Here is a 12,629-nt window from a genome sequence, read left to right as displayed (position 1 = left end):
CCCCATTCTAATTCCCATCATCATCATTGAGGAGCCTTCTACATACACACCTCAAAGTAAGTGTACTTTACTACCTTTTTTGTTGATTTTAGGCAATTTTTGATAAGCTGGAGCCAATTACCCAAAACCCATTGAAACAATGGTTTCGGTTAACGAGTTTTTCGGTTAACGAGCAACCTTCTGGAACGAATTGTGCTCGTTAACCGAGGGACCACTGTACTGTAAATCTTTATTAGAATTGTTATTGGAAACTCGTCTCATCCGTCACTGCGATGTTGCCATATGTATGGAATCGCCACCAAGAGGTGGAACATTTCTCCTGCAGGCAATTGTATATTGTACTACATACCTTTACTAAATACCTGCTGAACCAATGAGAATGTGTATGACGGTTTTACTTAATATTTATCTGTCAGTCTGTCTCTGGCATACCATACACGGTCTCCTTCTCATGATTCTATTATTAAATTGGCCCTCCAAGATCAATCCTTGACATCTACATTTTTTTATGTGTTAGGTAACTACAGACTGGAGTGAGAGCAGCTCATCTGGCTGTACCAAACACCACTCAGGAACATCTGCTGCAGCCCCTTTAGCTGCTGCAGTGATTGCTCTGGCTTTGGAGGTTCAACCATGTCTCTCCTGGAGGGATGTTCAGTATCTCATTGCTCTGACCTCAAGAAAAGTATGTTTGATTGTTATGGTACAAGAAATATTGAAGGATGTAAAATGTTTGACAAAGTGAAATGAAGTGGAAATTTGTGTTGGAAAAGTTTGTTTGCTCTTGTAAGGAAGACCAGATTTAATAAAACTGTGAGGTGAAAGCTAGTGATAGATTGTAACCATAATTTATTGAGAATATAATTTGCATAAGTCACCGTTGATGAAAACCTTTTCTCTCATGATGTAAGTGAAGCCTTGATGACTACAGTTGTTTTTCCTTCTCATTCAGATTGACATGTCCAACTCAGATTGGGCAAATAATGGTGCTGGCCTCCATCACTCACATCAACATGGCTTTGGTCTGGTTGATGCAGCAGCAATGGTCTCAGCTGCAACTATCTGGGAATCTGTCCCCTTTTCTACTACATACACCTCAGAGAAGATGGTGGTACGTCTTCCTATGCCAGCAGAGAGACTTGGTGAAGTAATGGTCAAACACACTGTGAACAAACATGTGTTGGAAGGATATGCTCTCAACATGCTAGAGTTTGTGCAAGTAAGTCAGTGTATCGCTTTCTATTATAGTTCCTTATTCGAAGTACAGTCGTATCGCATCTTACGCTCATTTAATTTACATGCATTCAACTTTACGCGCTTGGCTTAGGGGGGAAAATAGAACAACACTGTAACAAAGCACGGAGTAGACTTCAGGGTAGACTCACATTTTTAATAAATTTGTTCCTGATTATTTGTGAGAGGGTTTTCCCATTATTATAAAGTATATTTGTATGTGTTTTGTGTGTGTGTGTCTACACACACATGCATACTGTATATACATTGCAGTTAAAGGAAATTACTGTCTCTAGAATGAATGGCTCCCTGTCCAGGCCGCAAAAATGCCGGTAACTTCAAAACTACCAGCGGACATCCAGGGTGTCATCCGCAAATAATAGAAGACCGTGAAATAAAAATCTTCAAATTATCTGGGTGTACTGTACTATAATTAAAAACTGCTAAAGGAGAATATTTTTATGCATAAATCTATAGACTTCTGGTCAATGCTCAGTTAATGGCCAAGGGGGAGAGCTGGGTTGTGTTAGCTGCTATAGTACTGTAACCTATTTGGCTCTTACCTTTGAGTAATGATTTTCGCTTTCCAGATCTATGTTTTGGGGCAGTTGTGTTCTCATTAAATAAAACAAAAATATGCAAATATTAAGCAGTGATGTTTTATGATGTCTAATTGAATGTTCATATAGTCACTTGAACTTACCTTCTCATTGTGTTTGCAGGTGCGAGTAACAATAGAACATGAGTACCGAGGCAGCCTTAACATCATCCTGGTGTGTCCCAGTGGCACTAGGTCAACCCTTGCAGCTCCTAGGGATGCTGACAAGTGAGGACTTATTAGTATTTATGTCTGTACAGTATTTTTTAAAGGTTGAAATGTGTTGGTTTAGTAACCTGGAGTTATTTGGCATTACAGAAGTACTATAATACACCAGACTAATTGGGGCAGATTCCAGTCTGTAAAATGCGTGTCCCTAGACTGGGGGTTGCTGGAGAAAATTCTGCTTATCTGAACTGTTTTAAATTAGTTGTTTTTATAATGTTATTACTAAGCTTCAACTACTAATGTCAGGTCTTTAAGTGATAACAAGGTTAGTAAAACACTATTACATCAACATTAAGAAATATGAGAGATAGAATTCTCTGAGTTGAAAATCAGACTAAGGGCCACATTCACAGTCGTCATGCCTGACAGTGAGCCTGACCATTGGGAGCCTGACGCTCATGTAGGGAGAGATCATTCAAGAACGTGCTTTGGGCACTCCAATGGGTCAGGATCCCGGCCAACTGGGCAGGGCTACCAACATTTCCAAATCGGTTGGATGGCCCATTTTTACCACAACCCAGGCATCGAGTGCCCCAATAATGTTTCCCTCAAACACAAAAAAGTGTAACCTACACCTCACTTCACATAATGAAATGATCATAAAAGTGTTAAGAGGATATCTGTGGGATATAGAAATAGGATCTCAGGCCGTAAATGTTGGAAAAATGAAGTGTAAAAAAAGCCGATCCTCCAGCAACCGTGGTGATTTCAGTTGTGGCCCCAGGTCAGATCGGCCCTGGGGTTCACAACCTTCCCGACCAGTGGGACCCATCCGAGAAGGCCCCGCTTTAATATTATTGTCAACTGATATCATAGGAGAATAAAAGAATGGAAAGAATAAAACAGATCAAGAGTGACTAAAGTTATGTATGTTTGTTGTTAAAGTAAGAGCAACAATTGAGACCCTGCAATTGTGTGTAAATAAGGCAGAAAGTCAAATCAGCTTACAGTTACAATACGTATACTATTACATTTATATCAAGTAAGCGCTTAAATCTGGCTGCTGTCATAAAAAGTACTCCACTTCAACCCAAACTCCTCACAGACATCATTCATGGAGACCTCAGCATCAAATGTGTCTCATATCTTCATTTTCTCTTCAATTGGTAGAGTTCTGAGCACCATTCCTTTTTCCCAGTGATCCTCAGTGGTGTTGTTTTTGCCATCACAGTACATACTTGCTTTAGAAGCCATAATAATACACCAGGGAAGCACTAAATACAAAAAAAATCCACAGTGCACAGTGGAGCAGTGGTCATGACAACAAACATGCAGAAACTGACTCCTCTCCCAACTGCCACCCCACAGAACCACCTAAGTCAGAACTTGTCTGACTGATTGGGCCTTCTGTCTTACAGAAGTCTGACTTAGAGAGGTCTTACTGTACATCATTAGCGAACAAAATGGCCTCGGCCAGCTGAGGCCTGTTGTTACAGATTAATGCTATCACAGACTTGAACTTCACTTTTTCTTCTTTAGTTCTACCAAGGGCCTAGTGGACTGGCCACTGGGTACCGTGCGTTGTTGGGGAGAGGATCCAGTTGGCATCTACCAGGTAACAGTAATGCAGACACGACACCAGCACCTGAATGGGCAGTTGATGTCTTGGCAGTTAATCCTTCATGGCACCTCTATGACACCAACAGAACTACAGGAAAGAAGGAGGTCAGTTGTTATCTTGTCATTCAGTACAACCTCTTATCCAAAAGCTATGGGACCAGCTGCCTCACCCATACAGTTCAGACTCATATTACTTTCCCATTAATGCTTGAGTGTGGCAAGACTCCATTCGTGCTCCTACATATACTCCTTTCCAACTTCCAGCAGTACACAATTTTTTTCTGCTGGTGCCACTATCTACACAAGCCTCTCTTACTATTCTAATTCTAACACTCAGTCAGGTTTATCAGTAAATCATTTAAACACTACAGTTGTGGTAAACACACATCATGATTCCATAGTTCAGTGGGACACAAATAACGTAGTTATAGTCACTACCACCAGGACAAAAACTCTCTCTGTGTCTTACAAGCAAGATCATTCTCAGCCTTCACTTACATATAGCAACACCCCAAGCATACCAGCAACACTAATGTCACTGTCCTTGGTCTTACTGAAGCTAGTAACCTTTCTTGTAATCACCACGTTTCTAACATTGCAAGGCATGCATCCAAAAAACTTAAGTTTTCTTTTTTTAAAGTTATCTTTGCTTTACTTCCATGCAACTTCTTAATCATTCCAGTAACCTTTTACACCCCACATGGAATGCTACTCTCATGTGTTGAGTAATGTACCACAGTCCTCTTCAGTGACTAGGTTCTTTCTTCCTCATTACCTTTCCTTCATGTCATTTATACCGTTACTACTGTGGTCAGTGCACAGGTGTAGGTCAGTTCGTGTGTGTGTGTGAGGGAGGGGGTGCCCTGATTGGGTAATGTCATAGGTCACTTCTTTCTTTCCCTGAGCCATAAAATGGGATCTTACTTTTCATCATTTGTTTTATGACTATGAGAGTACTTTAAGTACTCTCCAACCTACTACAGATTGTACCTCTCTAGTCCAGCAACCTCGGGACCTGACCGGTGCCGGACCATGGAAATTCACCCTTTTCCTGGATAGATAGTGACTTGTGCTTATGCTTGGAAGCACTAGCACCACTTTCTCTGCATCGTGGTCTCTTTGAAGACATATTGAAGGGTTAAATGTCGTATAGTAGCTTCTCAAATTTCGCGAGTTTTTAATTCTTAACGTATTTTATTGGAACACAAAAAAATAAATAAATAAAAATTTTGACTGCGGAAACTTGAATTTCGACGGGTTTGAACAGCCCGCCAACGTGCAGACGACGTGCATAATCGTGTAAACAGCGTCATTTCTCTTATGTACAAAAGATTCATTATTGTTTATTACTGAATGTCTTTTTTATTGAATTAATGTTTGTGTGCAAAATGAGCAATACAATTCATTAATAATACGTAGGATATTAAAACACACGAGGAAATGACACAGCATTGTTTTCGTTGATTACAAAACCAGTGACTGATTGGTTCTATATATAAAACTGAAGAAAATAAGACCCTGGCTGTAGCTGTAGTAAAATTAATATGGTTGTTTTAAGTAATGTTATATATGTTAATAAATGGAACAATAGAAGTAGCTAACGATAATGGTAAAGAAAAAGAGAGATCGTGTATGTAAGTGCGCACACGTGAAAACATATCGTCATTACTTTACATAAGAATATGAAAGCAGCACTTATTTACTGTTCATATATATTTTAATTAATGTTTCTGAATTTGTTTTTATTGAATTAATGTTTGTGTGTGCAAAATTAACAATACAATTTATTAATAATACGTGGAATATTAGAGGAGACGAGACGGCTGCCGGCATTGTTTATGTTAAAGCTTACAAAACCAGTGACTGATTGGTTCTACATATAAAACTGAAGAAAATAAGACCCTGATTTTAGCTGTAGTAAAATTAATGTAAAAAAATTAATATGGTTGTTTGAAGTACCTGTAATGTTATTTAATGTAAATAAATGGAACATTATAAGTAGCTAACCATTAATGGTAAAAAAAAAGTGAGACTGCGTGATGTAAGTGCACACATGTGAAAACATATCGTCATTACTCAACATAAGAATATGAAAGCAACACTTATTTGCTGCTCATATATATTGAAGGGTTAAATGTTGTACTCTGTATAGACAAGCAGAGAGAGAGAGAGAGAGAGAGAGAGAGCAGCCGAACTGCCGGATGTAAACAAACCTTAATTTCCCCCGGCTTTTTTTATTTTTAAGGGGATTAGTCCACCCGGGCATAGGTCACTGACCCACATTGGGGCCTGAGGGGCAAAAATTTAATACTCCTGTAATAATAATAATAATTCAGATAAGTAAAAAAAAAAAAAAGCTGCCTATCTATCTGTTGGACAAACTAAAGTCGTTCTGGACCACGGGAGTTTCCGGACCACAGAATGCCGGACTAGAGAGGTACAACCTGTAATACCTTATATACAGTAGTGGCATATAAGACGACCTCAAGCTTAAAAATTTCCCGTAAAACTGGGGGTCTTTTTATTTATCAAGTTTAAGATGTGAACCTTAAACCACTGTATTTTAGTTGTTTTCTTTGTTTAATGATTTATGATCATATAATACTGTATACAGGGTAGTATTTCATTGTGGAGGAACCAATGTGTCTTGGCTTTAGTCCAGTATTGTGTTGTTATTGTCTATGAAGTGTTCAGACTACACACATCCTGGTGCTGACACAAAGTGTGGCGTCTTTACATCCTTAGAAAAAACTCTTACCCCTGTATAGGAAAATGTTGTTATATCACCAATTTGTTAAAACAAATTGGGTGGTACTGTATAATTGAGAAAGACGTTTTCTTCTGTACTTATAGATACCCTGTACGAGTATTTTCTTCTAGGTCACCCATGATGACAACCTACACCGTATGACTGAAGTTCATATTGTATAAAAGTCGTATATGGAGGTATATCCTAAAACTTAAATTTTCAATTGAAAATTTGGTGGGTGTTTTATGACTATTGATGTGACTGAGTGAAGAGCAGTTTGCACCAGCAGCATTATGATACATCTTGCTGCTGAATGATCATATCCCACAACACCTGATGGGCCCTGACTAGAAGTGTTCAGTGTGTTGGAATTTCACATTAATGTACTTACTATGGCTGTCAACCACAATATTGTGTTTCACACTTCACTTCGACCCTCTTAACCCTTTGGCTGCGGGAGGTTACCCTAAGCTAAATAAAATCGTTTGGTGGTGGCCAGAATTAAATGCCAAGTGAGGGAATTGCAGCAAAAGGATTAAATTGGGATTTTAAGCTAGTGCAAATTGCAAAATAAAGGTTCCATTACAGTTTTATGTATAACATTCAGATTAAGTTTAATTGAATCTGGACTGATGGATAAATTTTAATTAAATGTTAAATTTGTAATAGATTGGTAGAGAGAGCGGTACGAGGGGAAGTGGTCCATGTGAATCGAAGTACATTGTGCCATCCACCAGAGCTACGATTTGAGCCTTTCCATCCTTTGCCTGAACGATGGCTTAAGGTAAGTGTTGTTAAGGTATGAATTTTGTTTTAAATTCTTCATTGTTTGTTCAGGTGAGGTAAATGACTGGAGACAGTGAGACACCTGAAATGTAATCAGAGGGGGAAGTGAAGTGTGGAAGAATGATAATGAGGAAGAAGCAAGTCTAAGTGAGTGTGTATCTGTCACCACAATTGAAATCCAGGCAAATCATTAACTTACATGGCAGTTTCATCTGTGTGTGTGTGTGTGCTGCAGTTACACTACCCGGGAAGTCTGAGGGTGTCACCTCTAGCTCTGATGGTGATGTAATTTTAGTGTAAGGTCACCAGGGAGATGCATAAGCAGGACCTATTTGAGGTAAAACTGTGTTTGTACAGTACAGTTGAGTCTGGATTTACGCAGTTTTGGTTTACGCGTTTTGTCATTTACGCGGTGCCTTGCCATAATTGAAATGCTTGATTTACGCGGCAAATTTGGTCATTTACGCGGGCAGGGTGTGCACAAAGTTGCCCAGTCATCAAAACATTCCCGAGTTCTTCACCCGCCACCCACCACAGCCGGCCCAAGTCAGTGATAGTGAGGATATGGACTTTGAGGGGTTTGACAAAGAGGCCCTGCAAGCCTCTGTGGTGGATAGTGATACAAGTGATACAGGTGAGGGCCAATAATCTGCCCTCTGCCTCGGAACCAACCCCCATCCCCGTGTGCCCAGCCATCTTTTTAATTATTAATTGTGGGTGCATACCATCATAAATTTAAGATGTTAGTTTGACTACAAGGTACGTATTGTGTCGGAAAAAGTGGAGTTTGGGGGTCGGCCCAGTCTCTATTTCAATTAATCCCATGTTCCGTTATTTCATTTACCCGTTTCTCGTTTTACGCGGTACTCCGCAGGTTTAATTGACCGCATAAATGAAGACCCAACTTATTTCTTTGTGGCCGCTAAACAGGTAGCCACCACATGACCATTACACACCACCAGATGACCTTATTGCTAATAGTATAACATTAACGTGAGATTACTGCTTGTACAGGTATGTCTGTGTGCCTTTGAGTGTCTGTTATTGCTAAAAAGGTCCCAGTGTTTATAGAAGTTAAATATAGTATTGTATTTCAGTGCTTTACCTCCATACTGTGTTTGTTTATTTATCACATCAATATTCTCTTTACAATTAATGACTGCATTTGTGATGAGTTTCTTGTATGAAGACTACTTTTTGTTCAGTACAGTACTAAGCACCTTCCACGCTCATCTTGGTGTCTATTGAGATACTTGTTTAACTTATGCTAATGTTTTTATTGGTCGTTGTAAAGTGAATGATCCAATTTTCAAAGATACTGTATAATCGAATGGCGAGGCAGACGACAGCTTGTACACCAGTTTGATTGGTGCCAACTACTTCAAAACAGACAAGGGCATCATTTGAGAACTGGCTTGTGAGCTTCTGTGTTTGGAAGGTTGTGTACTATTCTAAACAGGACTTTACATGTACAGTATACAATACACTGCCCCCTCACTTAATGCGGGTTTGTTCAATGAAGATTCGCTCGAATGCATTTTTTATCACTACCTGGTATCGCTTAACATGGGGCTAAGACTCACTCGAATGCAGGTTTAGCCAGGGTAACACAGGAAAATGTGACCAAACATGGTCAGATAGATAATATTCTGCGTGGACCAGCGGTCGAGTCTATTACAGTCCACGGGTAGCGTCCCCATGCCACATGGGCTCAAAGTTTAGCTCCTGTTTTAATTTTTTTATAATTTTTTAATTTAATTTTATTTTATTTTGTATTTTTTTATTGGGGATTAGCCTGTGGGGGGAGCAAAAAACAAAAAACAAATTGCACCATAAATATATATAGAAATGGGAAAAAATAAAACAGATCAAGAGTGAGAAACGATGTACAGTATATGTTGTGTTGTCAAAGTAAGAGAAACAATTGAGACCCTGCAATTGTGTGTAAATGAGGCAGAAAGTCAGATCAGCAACCTGGGACTTGGTCACAATTTTTTGATGCCATATAGCAGCAGGGTCTACCCTAGATAACACATTATGCTTCCAATATCTTCCCAGATGGTAGTACATACCTCCCTGTTTGATAGCTGTCTGCTACCTACTAGTGCTCGGTCCGGCCACAAACGAAAACTTTGTTCGGATTAACTTCAATTTTTTCGCCTGCTTTCATCATCATGGCTCCACCCAAATGTTCTCTTAAGTACTGAAGTAAATTCAGAGTTGTTTTTTTGTTTACAGTGTATGAAACAAAGAACACTTTTTTTTATGTAGTGGTACAGTAGCTCATAAATAAGTGAGAGATAAAGGGAAGCAGCACATGCTTCAATCCTTAGATCTTAAGGCCAAACAGTGGTGAGAGGAGGGACTGGTGGATGGCAGCTGGCCCGCATCACCTTACACTCAAACACACACACACACATGGCTTCAAAATGCCTATAATATTATGTTGGTCAGAAAATTATATGCCGGGGCCATACTGCCCCCAAAAAAAACACCAGTTGGGTGGGCTCACTGTGCTCGCCATGTTTCCCTACCTACAACTTCTTGGACCCTCCCCCTTTTTGATATTCCTAGATCCGCCCCTGTGCTCTGTGATGTCTCACGTACATAAGAAATGTTTATTACCTTTATGTTTTGACCTTATAAGAATTCTTTCTTATTCTGTCCAAAAGACTGTGTGAATGTAACAAATTAAAAAAAAATTAAGAAAATTATGTGTTACCCGAGATTACTTGTCATGATAACTGGGGATCACAACTTACTACTGTACACCTGTATATCATGTTTGGTAAATGAAAATAAAGCTTTATTTTGTCTAAATTTATTGCTTTCATGTCTATTTAAAATTTTTTTTTTAATCTATGTCTAAATTCTTTGAATAATTGACACAATTTATCATTATAGCAGCAGGATATAAAACTTGTTTGGGCTCTTGAGGGGCTCAGGAACAGAACTTATATTCCCCCATAAGTTATTAATATTGATATACGATCGATCATTTATTACTGACTTTTTGAGGTCCCTAACCCCGTCGTATAATGGTCATTGTCTGTACAGTATTTAATTAAAATTTGTAATGAATAAATGTTGATTAATAGGAATCTGCTCTTATAATGAATAAAGTTCTGAATTAGTCTAAATATTTGATAATTTTCAGGTTCTGGTCATCTCTGGATTCTTTCTAATGTTTATGGCCATATTCAACTCTTTTGAATATATCTTTTGCTATAATGGTGAGAAAGAAAAATTCTACAAGAAACTCCAGGATCTGTCTGCTGGACGGGCCATGCATCAAAGAAATGCCTCGGCTCGGAGGTCCACAAACTTAGATCGTCGATATGGAATTATGGAAGCTGGAAACCTTTCTCAGGATACAGTAGAAACACAATTATCAACTGTAAATTCAAATGAGATTCTTCCACTGATGGTGATGGACAGGGAAACTTCACCATCACCCTCTTGTGATGCAGACATATCTAGTCTAGACTGTGATAGTGATGAAGACAACTTATCTTCACATTGCACAAGTGATACAGTCATACCAAAGGACACTGATGTAACAGATTTCACAAATGATGAATTTTTATCAGAAGTTGATGAAGATAGAAGAATTCCTGATAAAATAGAATTAATGGATTAGTTTTATAGATATTTTTCTACTCTTTATACGTTGTTTTCTAGATGAAAAGCATATACTGTAGTGTGCAATTGCTAAGGCCATGTAAAAATAATAGTTTGTTTCTCATATAATTTATTTTTCAATAGCAGCACAGAAGGGCGGGAAGTTATTTTTAATTATACAGTATTTTATAAACTAAAAGCATGTGCAATACAGTACAAGGACTATAAATAGTAAAGACAAATCACTGTAATGTCATAAACTTTGGCTCTGCCCCGTTCAATGACATCACGCTTGTGACATACGTCATCTGGTGACTTCGCGGGCAGTCATGGATGGTGGTGACTTTTCCTTCATTTCATCATTTTTTAGAATACTTGTAAGACTAAGGCTTTTCTGTAGCCAGGTATAGCAAAACGAATGCCTTATGTTCTCATAGTCCTCCAAAAAATAAGTGACATAGCAAAAGAAAAAACTAGCAAGAACAATGTTTCACTGTGTTTTGGATGACCTGATACATATTGACTAATATTGTAGAATTAAGAGACTACAAGTTTCCCTCTCATCTTGAAACAAGCGCAGTGTTAACACCTGAAACTTATACCAATGTACTTGGCTTTAATTTTTTCAAGATTATTATATATGTTTAGAATTCTTTTTGGCCACATATAGCAAGAGGAATGTCCTGCCTTCCTATAGATACCTGGATATTGACAGACATTCCAGAATTAAGGACATACAAAAGAAATATGAACTCTCTTCAAATAAGTTCTCAGCTAGCTTAATGTGGTGATTATTTTATCAGAGCGCTTGCAGACATTTTCCATTTATCACAATTTTTTTTAGATCTGGAAAATCTTTAATACTTGATGTGCTCTCTGCTTGGGATTTGAGCATTGCTGGTACACCCGTATATTACACAAATAACCATAATTGTTGATACACTGGTCCTGGGAGCAGATCACCAGATGACGCGTGTTTACGACAGTGAAGTCACAGAACTGTGCATTGTGGGTAAAACAAGTATTTGGTGAACTATCCTTACTAGTATATTATCCTTGGTACAGTATAGTTTTTATCTTTTGGTGGTCTTTTTTTAATGAGCTAGAGAGTTCTGAAGTCATCTGAACTTGCATGCTTGAATAGAACATAAAATTTCTTTAGCCTTTGTCTTGTGTCTCCTTCATATTCTACCAATGAAAAGAAATCTTTTTTTTCTTAAACTCTGATCTTTGTTCACGTACAACTGGGCCAAATCAAAGGAAGCTCGTGATTAGTCGAATCACACTAAATGAATACATTGATATCCCTGTTAGCTGGAATCTTCGATCCCTGGAATTTTCCATTATCTGGAAAATAAAATTTTATCATTCCTGAGAAAAATCTTTCCATAGTTAACCCTCTGTAGCAATGGTGCATAGTTTAGATGCAGAAACATTCACCAGGGCCCAGAAAAATTCTGAGATGTGCAATTTTTTCAGGGGATAAGGGAATTTGTCTCAATACCCGGAAATCTCACAAACCTGGAAACCCTCTGTACCAATTGTTCCGGCTAATGGGGATATTTCTTTTATATATACAGTATTTTTTCGATTTAACAAACTAATTCGTGCCATCTCTTCCCGTTAAAGTGAAATTTCCGCTAAATCGAGCTTTCTGTTATTTTCTCTCGATTTAGCGAACTAGTTTAATAAATCGAGCGTGATTTTTTAAATTCCGTGGCAAATGCACCACTTGGCGCATGGGGTTTGTTTACATCCACTCAGTTTGTGTTCTGCAGCTACCGCGTGTGTTTTTTACTGCGACCTCTCAGTCAACTAATACAGTCGACCCTCGTTAATTCGGACCCCTTTAAT

General features: G+C 38.4%; 1 protein-coding gene across 1 annotated transcript; it reads left to right on the top strand.

Annotated features, from left to right (window-relative positions):
• Window positions 1-500: 500 nt before the first annotated feature.
• LOC121871937 (proprotein convertase subtilisin/kexin type 7-like) lies at window positions 501-11,932 on the top strand. Its single transcript, XM_042374539.1, has 6 exons — window positions 501-685; window positions 953-1,219; window positions 1,956-2,059; window positions 3,539-3,724; window positions 7,038-7,152; window positions 10,312-11,932. Exons 2-6 carry the CDS (start codon window positions 959-961, stop codon window positions 10,792-10,794), a joined length of 1,149 nt encoding a protein of 382 aa, XP_042230473.1. The 5' UTR covers window positions 501-685; window positions 953-958; the 3' UTR covers window positions 10,795-11,932.
• The last annotated feature ends 697 nt before the right edge of the window (window positions 11,933-12,629 follow it).

This window comes from Homarus americanus, unplaced genomic scaffold, assembly GCF_018991925.1.
Source record: "Homarus americanus isolate GMGI-L3 unplaced genomic scaffold, GMGI_Hamer_2.0 scaffold48416, whole genome shotgun sequence".
NCBI lineage: Eukaryota > Metazoa > Arthropoda > Malacostraca > Decapoda > Nephropidae > Homarus > Homarus americanus.
The sequence above is the reverse complement of the archived record's forward strand: the minus strand, read 5'-3'. Positions and strand labels throughout refer to the sequence as shown.